Genomic DNA, 26,497 nt, shown 5'->3' on the forward strand with positions numbered 1-26,497 from the left:
CACAGGAAACAACTGACTGATATAATTTTATTTGCAAATAGAACTCTGGTGGTTTTTTTGGTTTTTTTTTTTTTTTAAATCGCGTCGCGGCTCTTTTCCCCTCCCCTTTGCCATTCCGCTTATATGGATGTAATTCAGAATCTGTGTTAATTCACGTGGGGGATCCAGTTACATCTTGTTCCGCTCCGGGTGTATTTACGAGAGACCAATAATCGCCTTTGGACACATAGTTTTGTTGCTAACCTTTGAACTGAAAGGATCAAGTTCAGATCTGGTTACCTGCATTGGGACGGGAAGGAAGAGGAGAGAGAGAGAGAGAGAGAGAGACTGCAATCTCATTTGTGAATCGCTCTCAGTGCTGCAGATCCAGATTGCTATAACACATGCAGTGCAAATGCAGGTAAGGCACACACACAAACTGCGGATGCAAAACCAAACTTGGGACTGTTGTGTGTGTCTGTTCATATCTATAGCCTTGCAAATTCTGGGCAAACGGCTTCTGCAGTTTCTGTATTGTTGCTTTGTGACTAATGACCTTGCGCAGAGTTGTTAAAAAAAAATCCGCTCCGGAGAAAGAGCTGAACATTTTAGGCGATCTCTAAAGATGGATTTGCGTGCTTTTCTGCCAACCAAAGGGGATATTCTGTGGACTGCTCTGTAATACATGGGGTTCTTCTCCTACCAACTGTGCAGCTACCGACATTATTGGGATTTTTATTTTTTTCTTTACCTTTGTAAATTATTTTTTTTAAAGAACTGCCCATTGCTAAGAGGATTTGGAGTTTCCCCGGACACAAGCCCTTTGAATAAAACGAATCACATTTTTTTTTATCCTGTGTGTGCAGAGAGGGGGAAGAATAAAGCTAATGCCTTGGTCGTAAACGGCTGAGAGAGAGAGGAAAAAAGAGAGAGAGAGTGTGAATTGTAGTTAACTCTAGTGTCGAAGAAGACGACCTGGGGGGCTTCGAATCGCACAGTGCTGCTCCTGCTTTTATTGCAAACCTTGCAAAGTGATTACAGTAAAATCAGAGAGGAGGAGGAGAAGGGGGAGGAGGAGGAGGAAAATCCCATCCTGTCTACCGAGATGAATCTTTAAAAAGCAAAATACACTGTCCCGTGAACTGTAAGTATATCGCAACTGGAAAGCAGGGATAGCAGCAGAGGAGCCAACAGCAGGGTTTTGACCACCAATTGCACCAGCCATGAGACAATAAGTTTCCAGGAACAGAAGGATTTTATAATTGATCACCCGGACGCTCAGCCGCTCTGTTGGCTTATTAGGGGAGTTTATTGGGGGGCAGGTGGGAGTGAGAGGAGGGGGGGGTTCGGTGCGAGGAAGATGAGGAAGATGCGGACTCCCTTTGGCTTTGTGCATTGCTGCTGCTGCTGCTTCTTCCTCCTCCTGCCTCCGCCGCTCTGGGTCAGCCTGGCAGCGGCCAAGCAGCTCCTGAGGTACCGGCTGGCCGAGGAGGGACCCGCCGACATCCGCATCGGCAACGTGGCTTCCGACCTGGGAATCGTGACGGGCTCCGGAGAGGTGACATTCAGCCTGGAATCGGGCTCCGACTATCTCAAGATCGATAACATGACCGGGGAGCTGAGCACCACGGAGCGGCGCATCGACCGCGAGAAGCTGCCGCAGTGCCAGATGATCTTCGACGAGAACGAGTGCTTCCTGGACTTCGAAGTGTCGGTCATCGGCCCCTCGCAGAGCTGGGTGGACCTCTTCGAGGGCCGGGTCATCATCCTGGACATCAACGACAACACCCCCACCTTCCCTTCCCCTGTCCTCACGCTTACCGTGGAGGAGAACCGGCCCGTGGGGACCCTCTACCTGCTCCCCACCGCCACCGACAGGGACTTCGGCCGCAACGGCATCGAGCGCTACGAACTGCTGCAGGAGCCCGGCGGGGACGGCGGCCGCCGCGGCGGCGGCAGCGGCGGCGGCGGCGGCGGCGGCGGCGGGGGGGGCTCGGCCTCGGCGGCCTCCGAGAGCGCCCTCTACCCCGGCGGCAGCAAGCGGCGGCAGGAGGCGGAGGCGGCGGCCCGCAGCAGCGTCTTCGAGCTGCAGGTGGCCGACACCCTCGACGGGGAGAAGCAGCCGCAGCTGATCGTCAAGGGGGCGCTGGACCGGGAGCAGCGGGACTCCTACGAGCTCAGCCTGCGCGTGCGGGACGGCGGCGACCCGGCGCGGTCCTCGCAGGCTATCCTGAGGGTGCTGATCACCGACGTGAACGACAACAGCCCCCGATTCGAGAAAAGCGTCTACGAGGCAGACCTGGCGGAGAACAGCAGCCCCGGGACCCCCATCCTGCAGCTGCGAGCCGCCGACCTGGACGTGGGGGTGAACGGGCAGATCGAGTATGTCTTCGGGGCGGCCACCGAGTCGGTCAGGCGCCTGCTGCGGCTGGACGAGACCTCCGGCTGGCTCAGCGTCTTGCACCGCATCGACCGGGAGGAGGTGAACCAGCTTCGTTTCACCGTCATGGCCCGAGATCGGGGCCAGCCCCCCAAGATGGACAAGGCCACGGTCGTGCTGAACATCCGCGATGAGAATGACAACGTGCCCACCATCGACATCCGGAAAATCGGGCGCATCCCTCTCCGGGATGGGGTGGCTAGCGTGGCCGAGGACGTGCTGGTGGATACCCCCATCGCCCTGGTGCAGGTGTCGGACCGGGACCAAGGTGAAAACGGCGTGGTGACCTGCACCGTGGTGGGCGACGTGCCCTTCCAGCTCAAGCCGGCCAGCGAGGGCGAAGGGGAGCCGCAGAACAAGCGCAAGTATTTCCTCCACACCTCGGCCCCTCTGGACTACGAGGCTGTCCGCGACTACAACGTGGTGATCGTGGCAGTGGACTCAGGCAGCCCCAGCTTGTCCAGCAACAACTCCTTGCTGGTGCGGGTCGGGGACACTAACGACAACCCTCCCGTGTTCAGCCAGGCCGTGCTGGAGGTCTCCTTCCCAGAGAACAACTTGCCCGGTGAGAGGGTGGCCACGGTGGTCGCCACAGATGCGGACAGTGGCAAGAACGCTGAGATCACCTACTCCCTGGAGGCCTCGCCCCTCTCCTCAGAGGCACCGGGTGGCATCTTCAGCATCGACCCCGACTCTGGGGACGTGTCGGTGCAGGCGGTGCTGGACCGCGAGCAACGGGACACCTATGAGTTCCAGGTGACGGCCCGGGACAAGGGGGTGCCGTCACTGCAGGGCTCCACCACGGTGGTGGTGCGGGTGGCGGATCGCAACGACAATGAGCCGCGCTTCATGCAGGACGTGTTCACTTTCTACGTGAAGGAGAACCTGCAGCCCAACAGCCCCGTGGGCATGGTGACCGTGATGGACTTCGACAAGGGCCACAATGCTGAGCTCAGTCTCTCCATCCAGCCCAGTGACCATGACCAGGTAGCCGGCATCTTCTCCATTGAGAACGACACTGGAACCATTTTCTCCACTGTCTCTTTTGACCGGGAGCAGCAGACCAGCTACACTTTTAAGGTGAAGGCAGTGGACGGAGGCGAGCCGCCGCGCTCTGCCACTGCCACTGTGTCCCTCTTCGTGATGGACGAGAACGACAACGCGCCCACGGTCACCTTCCCCAGCAACAGCTCCTACACCGTGCTGCCGCCCTCCAGCAACATGCGCACTGTGGTGGCCACAGTGGTTGCCACCGACGCCGACACCGGTCTCAATGCCGACCTCAATTACAGCATTGTTGGAGGCAACCCCTTCAAACTCTTTGAGATCGACCCCGCCAGCGGCGTGGTGTCACTGGTGGGCAAGCTGGCCCCCAAGCACTACGGCCTGCACCGCCTCGTGGTGCAGGTGAATGACAGCGGGCAGCCCCCCCAGTCCACCACTGCCCTGCTCCATGTCTTTGTCAACGAGAGCCTGTCCAACGCCACCGTGGTGGAGAGCCAGGTGGCCCGCAGCCTCCACACACCCCTGGCCCAGGATATCGCCGGTGACCCCAGCTACGAGCTGAGCAAGCAGCGGCTTAGCATAGTGATCGGTGTGGTGGCTGGTGTCATGACCGTCATCCTCCTCATCCTGGTGGTGGTCATGGCCCGCTACTGCCGCTCCAAGGGCAAACACGGCTATGAGGCCGGCAAGAAGGACCACGAGGATTTCTTCACCCCGCAGCAGCACGACAAGGCCAAGAAGCCCAAGAAGGACAAGAAAGGCAAGAAGGGCAAGCAGCCCCTCTACAGCAGCATTGTCACCGTCGAGGCTTCCAAGCCCAACGGGCAGCGCTACGACAGCGTCAACGAGAAGCTCTCGGACAGCCCGGGTATGGGGCGGTACCGCTCGGTCAACGGTGGCCCGGGCAGCCCCGACCTGGCCAGGCACTACAAGTCGAGCTCGCCGCTGCCCACCGTCCAGCTGCACCCGCAGTCCCCCACCGCCGGCAAAAAGCACCAGGCCGTGCAGGACCTGCCCCCGGCCAACACCTTCGTGGGCGCCGGCGACAACATCTCCATCGGGTCGGACCACTGCTCCGAGTACAGCTGCCAGGCCAGCAGCAAGTACAGCAAGCAGGTAAGAGCGCTGCGCCCCGCGCCGCCGCGGTCCGCGCACCCCCCCGAGGGGCCCCCGACACGCATGCACACACATACACCGGGCGAGGGAGCGGCGATGCCCGCCTCCCCCCGCCTCCCCCCGCCTCCCACACCGGCACAAGCAGACACGACCGTCAGGTTCAGTGACCCGTTCAGCCTCGTGTCCCCGCCCCCCCCCCCCCCCCCGCAGGCAGCCAGGTGCCCGGACCAACACACAGCACTCAGGAAGGAGAGTTAGAGATCTTTACTATTATCGTTTTTATCCGACCCTCCGCTTTTCAGACCCGGCAGCCAACCAGCCCGTCCGTGCAGCCGCACCGACGGGGGCGCCGGCGGGACCGCCCCGCCGAGGCGGCGGGCGCGGCGCCCCCCCCCCTCCACCCCCGCAGGCGCAGCGGCAGCCGGCCGCGGGGGCGGGGGGCGGACCGAGGACTCACTCGGTCGTCAGCCCAGACGGCGAGCTGTAAGGCAGCCTGAGATGCCTTTATCAGCCGCCCGCCCGCAGGCCAGTCGCGGCGGTTGGGGGTTCAGGAGCCCCCACCCGGCGAGGCCGCGGTCCCCCGTCCGCCCCCGCGGTCCTGCCGCCCCTCCCCGGCCCCGCCTGCAGCCGCCGATCCCGCTCGCAGCGGGCGCTTCCACCGCCGTGATGCTTGCCCGGCCTTAAAGACAGTGAGCTCCGGCTGAGGGGGAAACTTTCGCCTCGGTTGCCAGGTGTTTTGGGGAAAGGGGGTTGCTGCCTGCCTGACGCTTCCTCAAGCAGTGGGTGAGAGTGGATTTGCAGCCGCCGTGCTGAAGCGTTAATGGCTGTAATTACCAGATCGTTCTTTAGGACCAAAATGCTGAAATAATCTACAAAGCCGATCTGCGGTCTGATTTACACCACAGAGACTGCACTCAAAGCAGTTGCTCTGAATACGCATAAATATTAGTGAGCTTAGAATCGCACCCCAGTATGTTTTCATTGGTCCTCCCCCCCCGTATATCACATGAAATTCATTCATTCAAGCTGAGAGGCCCTAATTTGCCAGCCCAGCTGCTGCACAGCTCTGCCTGTAGAGAGTGGGACAGCCGAGAGACCTCTTGGAGCGAGGTCTTCAGGGGCGCCACGCTTCAGGAGTGCCACAAGTCCCTGGCTCTCATCTCGGCTGTGTTGGCCGGGATCGGTTCAGTAAAGCTCCGACAGCCTAAAACTGGCGATGGTAGGGGCGTCTTTACAGTCCTTGAAATAAAATAGGGATAGCATAGAGGAAAATCAAGCTCCTAAGTGAAAGCATCCGGTTTGTTTATTTTATAAGACACATATGTAGCCTGAACAGAGGTCACTTTTCTTTGGGGGAGTACTTTTTGCGTGATAGTAAAATGAGACACTTAACACCTGGTGATTTCCATTACATCTTTCCATGTAAAATAATATTCTGAATGTTTCCTTAGCTACAGTACATGTTATACAAGAATCTAGAGATAAATGAATACTGATTCATGTAAATACAGAGCCAAGTCTGGAACAGGGAAATTCTGACTAGTTCGACAAAAATGTTTTCTTTTCAACTTTTTAACATGCAAATATGGTACACTATGACTTTTTTTTATACTTTGGAACGTCTGCTAGTCTACTACAATTGAAGTTTTACAATGTGCTGCCAGTATTTGCATTCTGCTCAGAAACACTTAAAATACTGTAAAAGAAAATGAATTGTATGAGCCACTCAGTCTTCCAGATCACCAAAAAAAGTGTGATTGATGTACTATCTGCCAGTGTTTTTGTGTATGTTGTTTTACAAATGATATAGATTTATAGAACGTTTGACACAGTAGTTTCTGGATGATACATTTCATTAACGCTGTCCTGGAGAGTACTTCACGATTTCAGTCTGAAAATAGTCCGTATAAAATACAAAGTACTAAGAAAGTTCCTAAGCTTCCATCTACTAAGGCTTATTAAGCACATAGTAGATTATGCGGTTTTAGTGAACACTGGAATAACAAAGTAGCAGTGGAACATATGCTAATCAGATACTACTTCTTTCTTGCTGCTGCAATTCATCTAAACATATGAATCATAAACTGTCAAAGTGTAATTTATTTTCAGTGTAAAAGAATGACTTGCATGCTAAGTGTAGGAATGGTAAAGGATTACACCATACAAATGACTATTTTGCTTGATAAAAAACTTATTTAAGGTTATATTACAGAAATATGTTTTGAATTACTTAACAATTTTCAAGGATATATTTTGATACACAATACATTAGAAGACTTCTTAGTAGAAGAAAATGGCTTTATTACACTTTTACTTGCAACAATCAAACTGAAAGAATTACACGCTGAATTGCTCCATTATTTGTCTAGTTTGTTACAAAACCAGTTTCTCAGTGTCAATAGTTCTCCTGTGCTAAATATTTAATTTGTTATGAAGGTTAGTTTACCTGAGTAGTTTATAGCCAATATTCTAATGCCTTGTCTTTTTATTTTTAAATATGTAGAAAGTATTTGCACCCTTGTAAAGCATGCACTTAAGTTAAGGAAAGTGTCCAAGAAAACAGTAAAGGTAGTGCTAAATAACAGACTTTATAGGAGAGACTATCAGGCACAAAACTTCTGTTACTGCTTTCCTATGGGTACTTGCCAGCTTACTGCTGAGTGATATTTATATAGTTTTCTTCACGCTTTTGCATAATAGCGGAGATATTAAGACTTATTTGCATAGACAAGATGTAGACTTTTCACATCTCAAACTTCGACAGTGGAGCATTTCTCAGTTTATCAGGCAAAACACATTAAGATTTTTAACACCCAAATCACGTGGAGCTCTTGTTCAGCACACTGTTTAGAGAGAAATGTGAAGCAGTTATAGATAAAGGGTTCTGATGTGGTGTATATCAGATTGTTACATAGTTCAGCTGTACATGTGAACCAGTGGCATATTGATGTGACCGTGATAGGGAGACTAGTTGAAATCTCTAAGGCTGCCTTTATTTACTCATTGGCAGTCCCCTTTCTTCAAAGGAGATATTAGAAGGTGTATAAAGTTTTAGAACAAATAAGTGGACACAGCAGAACGTACCTGCTCTAAGTTATTGGAGATGAGAGCAATACTAATTTCCCATTAGTGTAATTAGAATTAGTAATTGATACTTTCGTATATCTACAATATAGCAGTCAGGAAATAAAGTCTCCACTTACGTGACCTACTGGTGTACCCTAGTGAATGCAAGTTGTTTTCATTCTGATTATTTGATACTTCTTTTTTAAGGTAATGCATTGAATTTCTTAGATAAGTTCCCGAATACATCTTGTTTGATACAGTACTGTGTAGGAGAACTTCGGTGGAGAAAACTACAAACAATTTGTAACTCTCCTCCTTCTTGACATCAGGTGTTTTATATAAAGTTTAAAACTAAATTCTGTATTCAGTAGACTTTTGACATTTCATTGTCACTTTTTGAGATCTTTCACAAGTTTGACTCCTATTCTTTTCTTACTTAGCATGGTATTACTCTGAAATATTCTTTTAGCCTCCCATTAATCAATCCTCTCCTATTCAGTAAAGCACTAACATATACGCTTAATGGCAAACAAATGTTTAAAACACTTAGTATTCCACAGGTCTTAATCACTTGCCAGAAGTTAAAGCTGTACAGAAGTGTTTTGCTGAATGGGGATGAGTTTAAGCAAGTGTTTTTCTGGATCACAGATTTAAAATCTGAACTCTCTGGGTGCTGCACATTACCTGTGAGGAGCCTGGATACTACTAACCTCCAGCAAAGACAGCTAAAGATAAGGAAAGCTCAGTGCTTAAGAGGAATCACTTAGCAGCTTGGAGGGTTGCATCCTTAATCATAATTCTAATCATAGATTTTAATTGTAAATAATTTTTTATTTTCTCATGTTAGTTACAGATATATCTTTATAATATATGCTGTTTTTTCCACTTTGTTTCACAGTGCAAAATAGTGGCATATGAGCAGGTTTATTTCACTGAAACTTTTAATCCCAAACATGAGATTAGCATGTTAACAAACACTGTTTGAAGAACAGGCCTTTTAAACCCTGTTTATATGTTTACATCTTTTGGCCATCGTATTATCTTGGTTTCTTTTTTACTGGCTCTGCTCAACAAACAATGATTATTGACTACTTAACACACTGCAGTTGTGGGGTTTTTTTTTAGTTGGTTGGTTGGTTGGTTTTTTTAAGAGATATTGGTCACCATCAGTAGAATTAGCAGAACCAGTACAGGAATTTCTGAGCAGCATTATTTCTTTGCTTGGGGTATTGGCTTCCTGGCCAATTCTGTAACCCTTTATGAATTATCCCTATGCTTTGTCTCATTGGAAATGTACTGTTTAGCGAAGAAAAATGTTTCTCATACCAGAGTGTCCTGACACACTAGTTAAAACTAGATGCGTTTCCTGTAAAGTCTTATTTCCATGAAAATGAAATATGTAGAAATTAATTTATGAAAAAATTCGTTGTACAGTAGCCAGTTAATTTGTTTCATAACATTTCAAAATTAAGCAGTCTGTTGCAATGTTGAAGCATTTTGACTAGTTGGTTATCATGTCAGTGAATTGTATCTATAAACTAAATGGGTCAATTTCCTCATAAATATGCACATATAACCAGCAGCCTTAATAGGACCCAAAATTCATCCATTAAGGGGGCAATCAGTTTAACCATGCAGGAAAGCATCATCTTTTTTCTTGCTTATGTACAGACACACACATACACACAGAGGCTTATCAGAAAGACTGCTTTTTATGATCACAAAGCAACTTTCAAGAATAAAGTTTTTCACAATTTTCAGCTAAGCAAATGTCCTACAGTATAATAATCATAAAAATAACCATGTTATGGTAACACTAAGTGCAATGTAGAGAAAAAAAATGGGAACATTGTCATTAACTATAAACATTTACATTGGCGACTTCTTTCGTACATTTAACTTTAATGCTGTTTGGTGCAAAGTGTACAGAATTATATTTCAATTTTCTGTTCTCAATTTGCATTATATTAAATACTTTACAATTAGTTTTTAAAAGTGACCCACATTTGACCTTCAGTAACAAATTATGATGAAAGAGGGGCTAATTAAACATTAAATAGATGGATTGTTGATACCTCAATTATCTTTATTTAACACAAAGTGTTCCACTGACAAGTGCAGCCTTTATTTTTTTCCTCCTCAGTAAAATCGTCTTGTACGGTGCGCAAATGACTAAGTTACCACTGAATCATTCTGCACTCCCAGGAGATGTACAGAGCCAAAAGGGACAGGATCTGAGTAAAGGAGGATTCATGCTCTGAATAAGTAAAGAACTGTACTATTATAGGCAAGGGGTAGCAAGAAACATCTTTAAAAGGATAGAATCTGATTTATCAACTCGGACAGCTCTCTGGCATTGTACATACCGATATGAACCTGGGTTATAACCACGGTTAGCAGTTTGACTGTTGCTGTGCCAGTCTTTGTACTGTAGCAGTGTGTTTCTGAGTGTGTTTCTCCTTCTTTCTCTCTCTTTTTTTTTTTTTAATTTTTATGTTTAGTTGCCTTGTTTTCTAGTATTTGGGATATTTGCTAGTTTGACCAACTGTCAGCTGTGTTTCAGAGAAATACCTATCCTGCAGCTTCACGCACATTTTCCTTTAAGGATTTTCTTTCAAAAGTTTTAGAAGGTTTATGTAGTTAGTGATCTGCTGGGCTACTTTGAGATGTAAAACTTATCGAATTAGTTTTGTATTAAAATATAAAAGAAAATCAACAGACTTCAGAAGTAGTTAGCATTGTGCTTATGAGTCAATTAACTAAATCCTTCACAAGCACTGTGAACTCTTCACTATATTTGCTGAACATTTTAGTATTTAATTACTAATCTTAACAGCACACATAATTTTCATTTTCTTTGACTATATATACAGGAAATATTGATACAGACATATGAGCAATTCAGTATAGTATTTAGCAGGCTGGTTTTCTAAGTTTTCTAAGCAAGTCTGCTTCCAATAAATATTTAGAAACTGTTAAAGCTGCAAAACAGTATCCTTTTTTCAGTCTTAGGCTGCATGTAATATGTTCCATGTAATTTATGTTCTACTTTTCTCCATTTTTTAAAAATTTATTACATTTTTAGGTTTTTTTATCTCACTGTGTGCTGAGGCAATGCTATTTCTGTATTTTTCTCCCCTGATTTTTCTTTCCTGGAAGAGCAGATTAGTTGTCTTTTATCAGATTTCGGACTTTGCTAGCGTATACTATATATTCATTTTAATCAATAATTAAAACAAACAAAAAAATAGACCAACAGTTACTATCCAGAATCAAAAGAGACTTTCTGATTATTATTATTTTTGTATATAAATTCGCATTATTTCAGTTTTTGAATCAAGATTGTAAAAGAAAACTCCGACATTCATATAGGTGTAGGTGAAGTTCATTGACTATGCAGTTTAATGAAAAGTGTGTTGGTAATGTGGACTGTGCAATTCAAGTTATTCTAACAGTGTACGCTGCATGGCCCAGTAGCAGTATAAGGAGAACATTTAAAATACTGTTATTAAAAATATTTTAAATTATTTTCTTTCAGTTGATCTCAGAATACCCAGTCCTATCAAGCCTTGCTAGCTTCCTATCCTACAAAATGCATGTCGTTAGGTAAATAGTAAAAATGAAATTCACCTATATCCGGTATCCTTTTGTGTTTTTTATTTGTACTAAGTTGCACAGTTTGAAACTTTTAAACCTTAAGTAAATGTAAGTAAAAATAATTTGTGAAGCTAAGGTCTGAGTAAAACAGCAGACGAGATAAAATTATAGGGTCCCTTTGATTTTTGACTTCTGTGAAAAAAATGTCTAAGGAGAGGGGAGAGAACATACACATATTATGAAAAAGCTAGATCTGACTTACTGTATTCCATACACGTCAGGCAACAGAGATTTCCCGAGGTCACTTTTATTTTGCTGTTGTGGATGACAAAATACCACACTAATGCTGGAGTAACTAAGGTTAGTTGGGGCATCTAAAATGTGATTTACAACAGTAGAAGAAGACAAAGGAGGATTTAAAACTTCTTCATTTCTTATTTTAGTACAATTTCCTCTATAAATATTTAACTGAGAGCAGGTCACGAACAGACGTCAAAATCTCAAAAGGTGATTATACCAAAGTACCGGTTAGTCAAGTTCCTGAATGATGTCAGTGACACACATTGGAGTTGTCCAACTGTGTGGAACTGTGCTTAACATGAGTCGTTTGCTCACTCTTATGTGCCCATTTTCATTGACAAGAGTTGTAAAATTACAATTAAGAGCAACTTTTGACTGTATTTAAAAAATAGGGAATAAGTTTGATATATAACATATGAGCAGTGTGGAGGAACCACTTTATTATTACTTTTTTGTGGAAGGAGAAGATGGGAAAACTTAAGAGTAAAAGTTTTGGTTTCTAGAAGTTTGAACAGAAACAATATTCTGGCCACACTTAAAACTGAAAGGTACGTAAAAGTGATGTGCTTTTTTTTTTATTGTTTATATCAATCAAACAATCCTCTCATTTAGGTAACACAGCTGTTTTGCAATCATTAGCTTGTAAAATGCTACAGCATAACTCCAAAAGTATAGTTTAATTTTACTCAGAGTGGATCACAAATGACACAATTATCAGGAGCTGAAGAAAAGCATTATGTTTGTCTTTCAAAACTTAATTTACCTTATTAACTACTGACAAGAGTAAGTATATTTTTTAAAGGCAAATGTTCTGTCAGATGAGATTTTGTTACAGATTTTATTTTCTGAATCAAACAACCTAATGGCTTTGTAATCCTCGAATGAAAGAAATGTGTTGTTGCAAGTAGCATTCTTGGAGTATTGGGAAGCAATAAAATTAATATTTATCAAAGTATTTGATATAGGGTCTTTTGTTATCTACAGATACTATAAAGTCAAATTATAGATAATGTAAAGTCTATTTTTTAAGACTGGGTACAGAAGGTAGGTACTAGCTGACATGCCGAAAATCACTCATAGAATATGTGGTAGAACTGGAATACAGAAATACTGATTCCATCTGCCAAAAATTCAGAGAGAATTTTATCTTGCAGCCTTGTCTGAACCAATTCCTTTATGGTACCACATTGTAAGTAACAAAATATTTGTCACCTGACAGGATAAAAATTCCTGCATTACATGGTCACATGATGGTTATGGAGAATCCTCCATAAACTCACTCAAAAGTAGTTTCTTGGCTGGGGTTGTGGCCAGGAAATGTGTGTCTTTTGTGGTATGTGCCAAATGTTTTCTCTGTGGTAGCACTTCTCAGAGAGAAGCAGGAGGGACTGCCATAATTTATTCTCTCTATCCATGTATAGATGTCAAAGACTTTTCAGCCCCGGAGCAGTGTAAAATATGAGAAGTAGCCCCTACTTCCTTTAGATACCAAATCCATGTGAGGCAGAATTGCTTTAACACATTCTCAGAGACTTATCCTTGGGGAAAATATCCTTTATCAGGACAATACTTGTACAGGGATACAACTTGATGTAGAATTGCGTTTCTGAGTTCAGTGTTATGCTGAAAAATGAACTAAAGGAAATTATGGAGACTGTCATGGTGTTCTGGGTGTGATTCAGCTATCTAAACATATGCATCCTAGTGTCAGTTCAGATATCCTAAAATTTCTGAGATATCTGCACAGAGCTGCACAGACAGGGTGTATGATGCAAGAGCTGGGTGTCTTCTGGGACACTCTTCTGTAGCTGCAGCTCAAGGCCAAATAAAAAAGCAATCACTAAATCCTTTGGTTTACTTAAAGAAACAATAATTAAAATAAAACTAAGCACTCTGTGAATGTAGTGCATTTTGGCAAGGTTGAAAATTATTTTTCCAGTAAGAACTTAAGCACAATTTTCAAATGTGTGTGCCATACACATGCCTATTAATAGAACATGCATGTGCAGATATTCACATATATACTAATATTAGGTTAACAAGTCATCTTTGAATTGACACAAACTGTTCCTCTTTTCACAGAAACAATACTGACAGCAGTTAGCTTCACTGAATTTCCATGCATCTTCAGACCTCTCAGGCTGATGTTTATTTCATGTTAGGTGAAACTACAGGCAGTTCCACAAAAGCCAATCAAATTTAACTAATATCAATTGCTGTAAGTTAAATCAAGTGATATAGTATTCAGGGATTGCTTTATATTAAAACAAAACATAGATACAGAAGATCAGTTTATCAGTTTGGATGTTATGCATCAAATCTCCCGCATTTAACTTATCGGCATGTATATATGTATAATTTGCAAAATAACAGAGTAGGTTTTCATCATGTATTACATCCAAATGTAAAATTATCTTTGTAATGGGTTCTGGGAATGATGTGGCTTTAATGACATTTCAAAAAGTACGATTTTAGTATTAAACACATTCTTACTCAAAATAATGGTATAGCAAGAGTATATATGGCAAGCTACCTTTGTTCAGTTACCTGATAGGTCATGGTGTTTATTTGTAGGTTGTGTGTTACCCCTTGTAGGCATACTTATGAGAAAGACTTGGCCTGAAAATTCATATCCACTTTATAATGCAAAACTTTGTCTTTCAGATGAAATCCGTCCATTTGCTTAGGCAAAGATGTTTAATTTATTTGGGAGTCCTTTTTTAAATGCTATATTTAACAAGAGAAAATACTTCAGTAGTTTGCAAGCTTTCTGAAGATGACAGACAAGAATGGAAATATAGATAATAAAATAACAGCAAATTAAAGTATTGGTTACTTCACCTGGCCCCAACATTTTCACAGTGATATTTTAAGTCCCTGTAACCAGTGGTCCCTTTAACCACCTTTACTGTTAACAACTTTTAGGTCTGCTGGTTTCAATGTACACTTGGTCTCATTCTCCATCATGTCACTCCTGTTCTAAGTGAAGTTACATTGTCATAAAATTTGAGTAATGAAATGGTGAATCGGTTTCCTTATCTCCATCCATGTGTTCTAAATTGGTTATAATGACATAACGTGTGCCTTGCGTGATAGTGAAAGAGGATATCCATCATTTTTTTGAATCAGAAAAATGCTATTTTCAATGAGCATGTAATTACATTCCAGTTGCAGCACAAGTTTACAGAAGGACAGTAATTGATTTCTTTGAGAGAGAAGTATTTGTTTCATTTTCAGGTAATGTTGTGAGTTCTTTTACAGAAGGAATAATTGCACTGGAAACTAGAAATCTTACGACAGGTCACTACATGCTCAGCCACTGAACCTCAGCCCAGATCTTGGGTAAGATCTGTCACGTAGATTTAGAAAATTCGCTCAGAAGGCTCCTCTGACTATATACTGATGGTTTTATTCTGCTTCCTGCAACTTAAGGGCCTGAATCTATCACTTTATTTTAATGGAATTTTTCTGAATGTGAATGAAGTTCAGCTATTTCTAGAGCAGGTATTAATTCATATGAGTAAAAGTGACAGCAATGGGTGTGAAACAGAGCAGTACCCATTTTCATGGTGGCTTTCAACTATGAGTGTTTTTCCTAGAAATTACAACACGTAGTCTGGGTCATGTATTTCACCCAATTTATTACTACATACATATAAAATAGAATAGAATAACATATCTGAAATATCTAACAACAGTGCAGATGGGAGTAGTACTTTATAGGAATGACAAAGAACTACCACCGAGGTGCAGTAGGTGTTTCACCAGGATGTGGGTTTATGTAACGGGTGGGTTCATTCAGTAGGTTCAGACTTGACGCTGGCAGCTCCCTTGAGCAGATATGAAACCAGTATAGGTTGGTGCAGCACAGTAACTCATCCTGTTTAAATTCTCCAAGTCCATATGTGGAACTGTATGTTACTAAAAAGATTGCTGCTTGCAGTGTTTTTATGTGCTTTTTTACATGAATTTAAAAAAATATACAAGAGAAATTTAGTTTGGAAGTGAAGGAAACTTGTGTAACTGCAAAACGGCACTGCCTTTTCAGTTCTGTGTTTTGTAGAGATCACTGGACAGTTATATAGTTTGTCCTATCTCTTTTGTGCAACACCAGTTCTTTATTTATTTATAAAATGTTGCTAGTATTCTGGATTTTTTTAGTTGTTCTTTAGTGCAGAAGAAAAGATAAACAACAGTGTGAAATTCCTCTGTGCAGAATAAATTGAGAAGATTTTGTTTTCGTTATATTGAGAAATATTTTATCACTTATGTGACATTCAAGGAGACTGGAGGATGTTATATTCAACTGGCCCTTCAGACACTGCTGAACGAATTGAAAATTCATCTTGGACTTTCTAATACTGAATATTAGTGCACCTTTCTAGGAACTTTGAATGCTAAATTTATGTATTTGTTCTTTACTAGTTCTTAATTAAATATATAAAGTGAATGAACTCTTCAAATTATAGAGTAACCTTCTTGGAGAAATGTGAAAAGACTGGCTAAAGTGTCACTCTATCAAATGTTTCTAAAAGGCTTTATGTATTTATAAGACTTCATGGTCTACTATTGATGCAAACTACTGAGGATAAAAGAAAATCCATCTGTTATCAAAGAAAAAAAAAATGAAATAAGTCCAAGAATTTGAAAGACTTAGCATTAAGGACTAAGAATTCATACTTTGTGATGGGTTTATAGTAATTGACAGTAGAAAAGACTTCTTTTTAGTGTTCACAATGTGTTTTTTTTTTTTTTAATCGAAAGAAAATGACTTTGCCATAAAAGCTTCTCATGTAACATACCCTGTTTCATTTCATAATTTCGTATTCTTCACTGAAATGTCTCAATTAAAATATGACCTACACCATTTCATGTCATGTTGGGCATTACTAGTTTTGTTATTATTACCCTTCATTTAATCAAATTGTCTGTAGCTAAATAAATAGCATTTCATCAAGAGCCGTTGGTTTTCAATCAGCTAAGAAACAGATTACTGGCATGAGAACAGATCTAAGGCTAGTGTCTCCAATCTGCAACTAATTGTGCGCTGATAATAGTACTGCCCACAGGCAAATCTTACTTGCTGTCCTGATCTATGATAGATTTTCCTGTACGTTAATATTAAATCAGATGGAGACATTTTGTAATACCGTTACAGTTACTATCTTTAACCTTTCCTTTTTAATTCGAAATATATACTGTTTGGAGATACTATCTCCATGTTTCATTTCTGAAAAGAAATGAAGAAAAGAAAAATCTTCAGGAAAACATAATCACCACGCTTTTTTCTTTAGCTTCTCCTCTTAAAACGGTCACTTCTTTAGGAGATAAGGTACTGTTGATACTTAAACAAGTATTTACCTGTAAAATCACATATTCTACTGCTTGACTCAGAGGGGAGAGGAATGTGTCTGACAAATTGCAGCAGGAAGTAGTGCTTCACTCTAGCTTGGTGGTGTGTGGGCTAGCTGTTGTGAGGGCAGATGCCAGAGTACTCTCTGGATCAGTTGCAGACCACGTACTAACCGTATACCATATATGCAGATTACAACATTAAGACATTATAAACATTCACATTTTTCCAGTGTGAAGATGATGAGGGTGACTACTGGAGTACATAGGAGCCCCTGTACTGTACCAAGACTCCATCATTTCAGGCTCTTCACAGATGCAGAGCATACTGTAAGAGCTGCTTTTAAACAAGGGATACATAGAAGGTAGAATAACACATTATAGTCAGCACATTATAGTGCTCTGAAAGAAAGCTGTCTTCTGGTCTGTGTACATTGTTCTTGTGAAATGATTCCAACAGTCTGAAATCTGTTTTTTCACCTTGCTAGTTATGCAAACAGCTCTTCACTTTTTCACTAAAGCAAGTGGGAATTGTTCACTGTCACAAATAATAAATAACAAGAGTACCCAATCTGCACAGCATGGAAGTGATAAAAACACATGCTTATGAGTGCTTGAGATTTCACAGCTATTAATTTTGAACTTTTTGATTGCAGTTCTGTTTTACAAGAGTGGATGCTGTTAGGTCAGCAGTACACTGTGACAGTGAAAGATTATGACAACATGCATTTATCATTATAAGCTTGATAAATTCAGTGTAAGGGATGGTCAGAAAATGCCCCTAAACCTGAAGTCATAAAATGCATCTTGCCTTTACTGAAAATCAAACATTTTTTTTATTACTGCTCATAATCTTTAGTACTAATTTAATATTAACATTAATATGTTTGAGAAGGTTTCTTTGTGCATAATGAAATCTACAGCTCTTATCAATGTTAGTGAATGCCTTAACAAGTACATGGAGGGACACTAGGAGTTTATGTGCAGAATGCTACTGTACATACAACATGTATTCACATACAGAAAGGTCCTTTACAAAAGGTCAACACATACTATAGCACTTTTGGTATTAAAAAAAGTCAGAAAGACTATTCAGGCTCCGAAGAAGGTTTTTAAAATTTTTTAAAGGCACCTTAGCATTTAAAGTCTAAATTACAAGTTTTGCCTAAGAGTATACTCCCCAACTACTTCTACGTAAATCAAAATGTGGTAGATCATGTCTTCCATTTCGAGACCACAGTATTCACAGTGTGGTAGGAGTGTTTCAAATCAGAAACCACATTTTTAGTTTATGGATAGAAACAGGGATTTCAGTAATAATTAGGCATCATTCTGAAGCTGTGTACTGTAAGACAGCAGAACACAAAGAATCTGAATGCTGAATCTATAGTATTTCTGTTCAAATTTCACAACCATAACAGAGAAAAGAAATCCTATGGTATACAGTAGAAAAAGTCCTGAATAAGGGAAGCGATTGAATAAGAACATGTCTAGAAACGTTAGTACCTCATTTTTTTATCTTTATCTTCCTAGGAAATCCATCTCCAGCCTTTCTAAAATCCTCACTGAGCTGGTAATTTTTTTCACATTTTCAAAATATCATCAAAGCCATGCTAATCTGGACCAAGGGCATGTCTCAGAGTCCTGGAATCTCTGAAGAAAGCATTTTGCTGCCTTTCCTATTTTTGACATAATAGAGATTCACCTCAAACTTTTTAAAAACATATAGAGGGGACAGTTTGTTTATTTACAAGGCAGGTGTTATAGGTTGCAATCAACAGTTTATAGTTCATCACAAGACTAGTAAGAAAGAATTGCAGATCCAAGAGGCATATGCTGTCAGTGAGTGTCTAGCTCAAAAATTAGGCAATCTGACTATTGACTGCAGTAAGTTTCTGATAGGTTGTAATGTGTATCCCATGTTGTAAGGCATTGTAAGCTTGTAATCTGGAGGAGGAAAAGGAACAATCTCATGAGAAAAGGAAATCCAGCTTGTAGTAAGTACATCTTTCTGCCTGCCACTTTTTTCTGTAGTGGAAAACTGCAGGTATTTGTTTTGTCTCCCAAAGGAAAGGCCTAGCTTTTAAGCAGGACTTTTCTCATAGAAAAGGAGAACAGTTAAAGCTCTGGCTTTTTCTTTTTTCTTTCTTTGTTTCTTTCTTTACCCCCTAGAATTTTCTTTGGAACTCAGAAAGAAGAGCTATTTTTTAATCATTCTAGCACTCTAGTTTCTGGTGAAGTCTTTTGTTAAATAACTGAAAAAATATTTTGGGATAACTTTGTCAAGTAAAACTGATGCTCTCTACCTTCCTCTTCCTCTTCATCAAAAGCAGTGCACTTTTAAGACACTGGGGGATATAGACAGGAAAGCTGCATCTTTCTATGCTTTTAGGACTGCCTACTTTTTTTCCTATGCTTATATTTGGAATGATTTTGAAGGGACTCTTACATGAAGCATAGGCTAGCTAACTAATATGAAGAAATAAAGGAATAAAACAAAGAGAACCTGTGATGGAAACAATTGCTTCCAAAATTTTTTCTCCCCAGTTTTTCTTTTATTTAAACATAAAGATTCTGATGAAATAAATTAATCTAGTGAACCTTAAAATAATCACTTATATATTGGCTTTATGAAGAGCTGTTTTGAAAGCCAAATAAAGGCAATCTGTTAAATTGTTTGTTTTTTTGGAGGGAGAACTTTTCTTGATGAGGCAGTAGAATATATATACTGACATATATGGGAATTTTACTGACATATAAGGTACCTTGGAGTCCTATAGTATCTGTATTCTAGTCCCAGTTATCGTGCTCTGAGTTTTTAGTCTTACCTTCCCAGTGGCAGTGTGAAGATTTCTAGATTTTCATTTCAGTCTCTGTTTTTTCCACGAAACCAGTTTATTTTTCTAATATAGTAGGAGTCAGATACTACTGTGCACTAGGGGGTCAAATATTAAGAAAATGTAGAGACTGAACATTATTTAAATTTTGTTCTTTCTGCTGGATTGCAGAAAGTGTTGGAGATCTACAAGTATGTTACTATTAGTTTCTTGTTGGTGTTGTTTTGTTTGGTGGTTTGTTTTTTTTAAATTATTAACTTCTGCCATAAAACCTTAAATATTTGAAGGTCTGAGCATATATGGTGAAAGGTAAGACAGTGAAGACAGGAAAGATTTTACTGAATTTCCCTGTCCCATAGAATAGCAGTACATGTCTGTATGACATTTTGGACACTGGTCTCCCAAAGGGTTTTTTTTTCTCTGTTATAACAATGATAAAACCAAACCAACCAAAAAATACCCCATTCTCCAAATCAGACTGATTTCTGTTTCCATGAATCAACATCCCAAGTTAAATTCAGAATCAGTCTAGCAAACACCTACAGCTGACCTACACTGTAAAGAGTAAACAGAGGAAATGTCAGTTTTGTGACTAATCCTCTGTTTTTCATGAAACCTTTTCTTTCCAAAAGAGGCTTAAGTATTTCGAGCACAAATGAAATAGTGCCCATCTTCTCTACTTTTCCATAATTCAAGAGCTAGGAAGCCTGATTTGTGAGAAGCTTATTCTGTGACTTTGTGTGTAATTGACAGTGAAGGGGGAAAATGAGGCAATGTTACGCCTTTGCTAGCTCTTTTTAAAGGAAGGAATATACTTACTCATTAATGATCCAGGCTATGAATAGATTCATGATTTATAGCACAGCCTTAGAGGGGGTTAAGAGAATTTAAGGGTTTATCACACAGCCTTAGAGGGGGCTAAGAGAATTTAAAAGAAAGATATTCAGACTGGAAAATTCTGGGTAAACATTTACCTATCTTCTTGGCAGTTCATTATTAAATTATGTGTTGGCATTTTGCAGGCACTGAAAGAAAAGAAAGGTACAGACAAAGGAATAGAAACACACTGATGACCTATTGTTGGAGTTTAAGCTGAATAAATGATTAGCTTCTAAAGTACGGAGCAGAGGTAATAAAAATAATTGCAAACTACTATGCACAGTGCATAGTATCCAGTAATACAATTTAGTTCATTACATTACTGCATGATGTAGTACTGTATGATGCAGTATTATTATACTCTCTCTGTGTCTTGGGCTTAAACTTGTTCAAAGTCTTGGACTAGTTCTAAACAGTAGATGTTTCATGATGACCTGCAAATGAATCCATTAATATAATTGTAAAATAAAGAAATCACATCAAACTATGGGGTTGGCTTTTTTGGTATGGTTTTGGGGGGGGGTGGTTGGTATTTTTTGGGGGGGGGGTGGTTGGTATTTTTTTGGGGGGGGTGGTTTTTGTTTTTTTTTTTTTTTTTTTTTTTAAACCAAATATTCTCATTTGTATTTAAGGGGAGGGGGGGAAGAATCCATGTGAGAAAGAATCCATGTGAGAAATACAGGACCTTGTTAACAGGGTGCTCTCATGAGTGTCCTTTAACATAGGTCCAGATCTGTCTTATTCTAGACATGCCCTCAATATTACGCTTTTGGTTTCTTGTCCATAAGAAGTGGATAATAGCATTTTTTTGCTTCACGAGGATATTACGAGTTTGGACGGAGGTCAGTAATGGAACGAGTGTTCTTACTGAGTGCAGAATTTTGTCCACACTCTGGATTCTAGACTGCAAGTCAGAGTCCAAGTGTCGTGAGAATCAGGTTCCCTGAGCTGGTTGTGCTGTCATACATCCTGAGGGAAGTGCAAGCAAGCACAAATTGTAAGGTTACTATATTCAGCTTTTAGAAATGATAGGGTACTTTTTGTAGGACAGTTTGAAATGACCCTGATGAGACAATGTATATTATGTATGTTTATAGAGATGGCTTACAATACAATAGTGTATGAAGTGTAGTGGATTTCAACATCTTAACAGAGTTTAAATTTGGTTCTTTTGTGAACATGGCGTCTGTTATTAAGTTTCTTACATGTTTTCCTCCTGTTTGCTACATCAGAATTAAATTCTTATTTACTGATTTATGTTGATAGTAGGATAATAGAACTCTACATTCTTTACACTCTCAATCTATATTTCATTATTAAAATATAGTAGATGTTTCAGCTTAATATTAGAGCATAATGGTCTTATTTAGCACTATTAAAATAAGCATAACTTCATGTACATTGACTATACAGGGATAAGGTTTTCAAAAGTTCCCTATACTAGTCTAACTCTGTGTTCCCTAAAAAGATTTAATTAACTGTGATAGAATTATGCTTAACTCATTTGTACGAATGTATTTTAATCAATAGAACTGTTGTTAGATCCCTATATGTACATTAGGTTGAGTTCTCAAAGTAAGAAAGGTACCAATGCCAATTTTAACAAAGAATAGTATTTTTTAAAGTTCGTTACTTAAAGGTGTAGTTTGGCCCTTATGCCAATTTGTTTCACCTTAGCTTGTTTGTCATCTAGCACAAGTTACTTATCTAGGGCCACTTCAAAAGAAGAGGGATAGATACTTTCAGAAGTCAAGCTATTCCATCTACTTTAGGTATGTATTGTCTCCTGGACCTACCTCTCCGTTGATCATAGAAGAAGAGTAGCTTAGGTGGCTTCTAAGTCACTGAATTGGGATGAGATTCCAGCTGTACTGTGATTTTTCAGAAGCAGACATCAGTTATGACTTTACTGGATGCATGTTATATTTCATCTGTACAAATGACTGTACAGACCTATAACAAAAAAATATTTCAAGGTATTTCTGTACGCTTTGACTGTTGGAGCATGGACAAGTGAACAAGTGTATTTGATAGTGGCAGCAGGTGGTGGGAACACAGGGAATAGGCCTGCTGAAGGAGTGCAGCTATGCATCCTTCTGCCCTCTCACGTGTTGGCTGCATATGATTTCTGGAAATGTGGGAAATGATTGGGGGAGTTGGGAAAGCAAGCAAATGCAGGTGCTTTATAGATATTCTCTCCAGATACCAGGTTATAGCATTATTTCTAAAAATGGTAATTAGCTGTTTACCGTAGTTATTTTAAGCAAAAAGTGACAAAGATGGAAGTGACAGTAGTGATGTGATACTGTCCTGATACAAGAGGCTGTGAGATCATCATCAGGATTTATGCATGTTTTGCTTTCACCTGAGATTTACAGAGAATTTTGATGCTTTGCTTTGTCCTCTTGCCCTAGGCAATCTTTATAGTGAGTAAACATCACAGTTAATTTTAAAAAAAGGACTTGTAGTATTTATTACATATCATAAATAACATTGATGGATTTTGCTGTTTCTGTATTCAAGCCTAGAAAATGAGCAATATGCAAACTGAGATACTAGAAAGTATTTATAGCCTTCCTAATAACTTTTAACTGTTCTATGTTTTGTCCTCTATTTGGCATTTATCTAACAAATATGGCTTGAACTCTTATAGTCAAGTGAAAATACCAGGTAGATTAATTTTATGTCATGATATACACATAGAAGTTGTGTATAAATGTGCCAAAGACAGAGGTTTTGTTTTGTTGTGATAGTAGGAACATCTGATTTTAATAATGCAGTATTCCTTCTTTAATCATAATGTCAGCGCTGAAGATTACGAAAGAGGTTTGGTAAATTTACCTCTAAGTTGAACCTTTTCAGGAAGAAAAAGGGAAACAAGAATGAGAAGGAAATATTAGCAATGCTCGTAGTCAAAAAGTTAATAAGAACAAAAAAAGTGAGATTGTAAAGGTAATTTAAAGAAGTTCAAAGAAATCAAATTCCTGTTTGTAAGATTAACACTGTTTATTTGCAAGGCAATTTGTGAGAACTGTCTATTTGATAAAAACATACTAACCTGGCTTTGTGATAACACAATATAGCGTATTCCTTATATTGTGACTTTATAAAAACTGTTTCTGTCATTCATCTTTCTTTACCCTTAAAATACATAATTGATTTGTAGAAATACAAAATAAAGTGAAAGCAGGAATACAGTTGCTGTAATACACAAAGTTTTCATTTTGAAAACAGAAAAACTATAGTGTTCTTAATGTCAGATTAATATATTTCCAAAATCTGTGTCTGTACATTCAAAGTCATGTTCTGTTCCCTCTTTACTGAGCAACAAAGGACAGTTTTGAAGTAGAAAAAGTCATGGGGTAGATCAAGGAGGTGCAACTGAGAAAATGACAAGTGTACATTTTTCTTTCCCTAGGGGGAAAAAAAACCCCAAAACTTGGAAATACTTGCACACAGGAATATAGTGGCTGTCTGAACAGGGAAATAGAGGTGCGTCGGGAATCTTAACAGAAATGGTTCAGAGGGGTCCATCCGACTAACATGGATTCTTATATCCTTGATAAATGTCTGCCTAGCTGCAGATGAGAGCAGCTAGGGATGTCATTGAATATGTCTTCGTGAAGAGTAAGATGCTGTGACAGAGAGGTCCTTACAGACTCTTGCAGTGGCTAGGATAAGGAGCAGTAACTCAGTACCGTGAGTTTTTATGGCAGATTCTGTAACTGCCTTATTTCACACATGAGTTGTGTAGGAGACGAGAATGTGGTTATTATATTGATTGCTTATACATGACCTATAGACTGTAGGTTTACTCTCCATGCCCAAACAACATAATATATAGGTTACCTGGACTTTGAATAATCAATTTTAACTTTATTAACCTTTATTTCTTCAAATATAGGTGCCTCTAGGTATTTCTCACACATAAATGGTTATATTACATGAATAAAACTCCTCTTATTGGTCAGCTTTCACAAACTTTTTAGACGTAGTCTATGAATTTCTAGGGATCTATAAATCTCAGACTGATAAAAATAATTTTAAAACTGTGGAACTAGTTCCTCTGACTGGTTTCTCTAACATTACAGGAGGTTAACGTCAATCACTGCAAAAAATTTGTAAGGCCACATCTTGGTTCCTGTTCTTGCAGATTTGTCATCTATAGAGCCATAAAACAGGCAAAGAGCCAGACTAAGCACACAGTTAGAAATGTCATCATTCTTATGTTATTAGTCCCTGGTTTAGTGGATTCGGAGAAGATATGGAAGATTTAGTTGTGCCTGTCTCCAAGCTATTGTTTTAACGCAGGCTTGACTGCTGTTCTAGCAAAAGACCATTTGGGGAGCAGTGCATTGCTGAAACATAGCTGTTTCTATCATTCAGATTGGGGGGGGTGATCTGTAAAGAGAAGAAGATGACGACTGTCAAAATGGTTTAAAAGAGGTATTTTCTATCCCTTTCTCTGATCTTGAACTGAACATATTTTGAAATAAAACCTCCGTGTATCAGTGGTTTAGTATTTCTATGTCCCATTTGTAAAAACAAAGAAACAGAGTTCACATGTGAAACATACAAAAACAAATAAAAGGCACAGTCCTGCATACTCTGGTGAACATTGTGTTTACAGGACTTAAGGTTAGTATTTTTTATATACTGTTTATCCTCAGACTTACTATTAAATCGTTAGAGTTGTTATTTTCAATACCTAAAAAGCCTGTTTTTTCAGTAATTAATGTTTTATCCAATAGTAATCGAAAAGTGCTTTTTGTTTGCCACCTCTGATATAATTCGATTCATGTTGTTTACTTTAAAGAATTAATTATTATTCTGCAATGTTGAATTAATTTTTTGCATGACAATTTAATTATTATTAATATTGAATATGATTATAAGTAAATATACTTATTTAATTATATTAATCATTAATTATTATAATAATTTAATTGCTTTAAAGAGAAAAGGAGTAAAATATTTTTTTAAAAAGTTACTACTCTGGATTTTTTTCATTAGCTAACATATTAAGGAACTTTTGAGACTTAGCACCTGCATATGCATATAAACCATTTTGCATTTATTTTAGTATAACCTTTCAATTCAAGTGGTGGATAATTTAGAAGAAAAAGAAAAGTCATGTCCATATACACTAGCAGTGTATTATTTTGTCTTTTCATAGACTTAATATACTATTTTTAACCTTTAAAGCTTAATTTTTTAATCAAAGATGGCATTCATGCAAAATGTGTTATTTTAAAGAAGAGTACTAAAATGACGTGTAATCTCTGAAGTTAAATGGTTGTGGATTAAGAAGAAGCATGAGAAATATTTCAGAGTAGAGAGAGTGGGAACCAGAAAGGGGTTGTAGGATGAGTGTTTTTACAATTGTAGTTAACATCATTGATACAACATTTTATAGGACTGAATATTCAGAGGCATACAATGAATAGTGTTATCTGTTACATTTCCTTTTAGTTTTATAAAGAAACTTTTAAAGATGTGTGTGTGTAAATTTGTGTGGTAAGGCAGACCTTGTTCAAAACGAGAGGCTTATTGTTACTTGATCACCAGACATGGTACGTTTATACCACTCCTTGTTTTGTTTTGTTTTAAGAAGCATAGCCTGCCAGAGTACAGAGCTACAAATTCTGTCGTGAATTTTATGCACTGGTTGATCACTACTGTGTTTCATTGTTAGCTGGTGGCACAGTCTCAGTGCAACGCATTAAAATAATTCGTTACATTTCTAGCAGCTACTGAAAAGTGATATTCTTTGATGTTTCTGTGATGATTTAAAATTTTTGGACATAAAAATTCTTACTGCCCTACATAAGGAAAGATTCTGGCAAGTTGTATAACTGTATAACCGTTTCATTCACCCGCTGTGAAAGTGATCGGGGACTAAGTACCTTATGTAAATGTCTGTCTG

General features: G+C 39.9%; 1 protein-coding gene across 1 annotated transcript in view; it reads left to right on the plus strand.

Annotated features, from left to right (window-relative positions):
* Nucleotides 1-1,339: 1,339 nt before the first annotated feature.
* Nucleotides 1,340-26,497, plus strand: part of PCDH7 (protocadherin 7) — a 291,939-nt gene continuing 266,781 nt past the window's right edge. Inside the window, exon 1 of the mRNA XM_050895309.1 lies at nt 1,340-4,540. Within this exon, the coding sequence (XP_050751266.1) occupies nt 1,340-4,540 (3,201 nt within the window). The remainder of the gene's footprint in view (nt 4,541-26,497) is intronic.

This window comes from Gymnogyps californianus, chromosome 4 (genome assembly GCF_018139145.2).
Source record: "Gymnogyps californianus isolate 813 chromosome 4, ASM1813914v2, whole genome shotgun sequence".
Classification (NCBI taxonomy): Eukaryota; Metazoa; Chordata; class Aves; order Accipitriformes; family Cathartidae; genus Gymnogyps; species Gymnogyps californianus.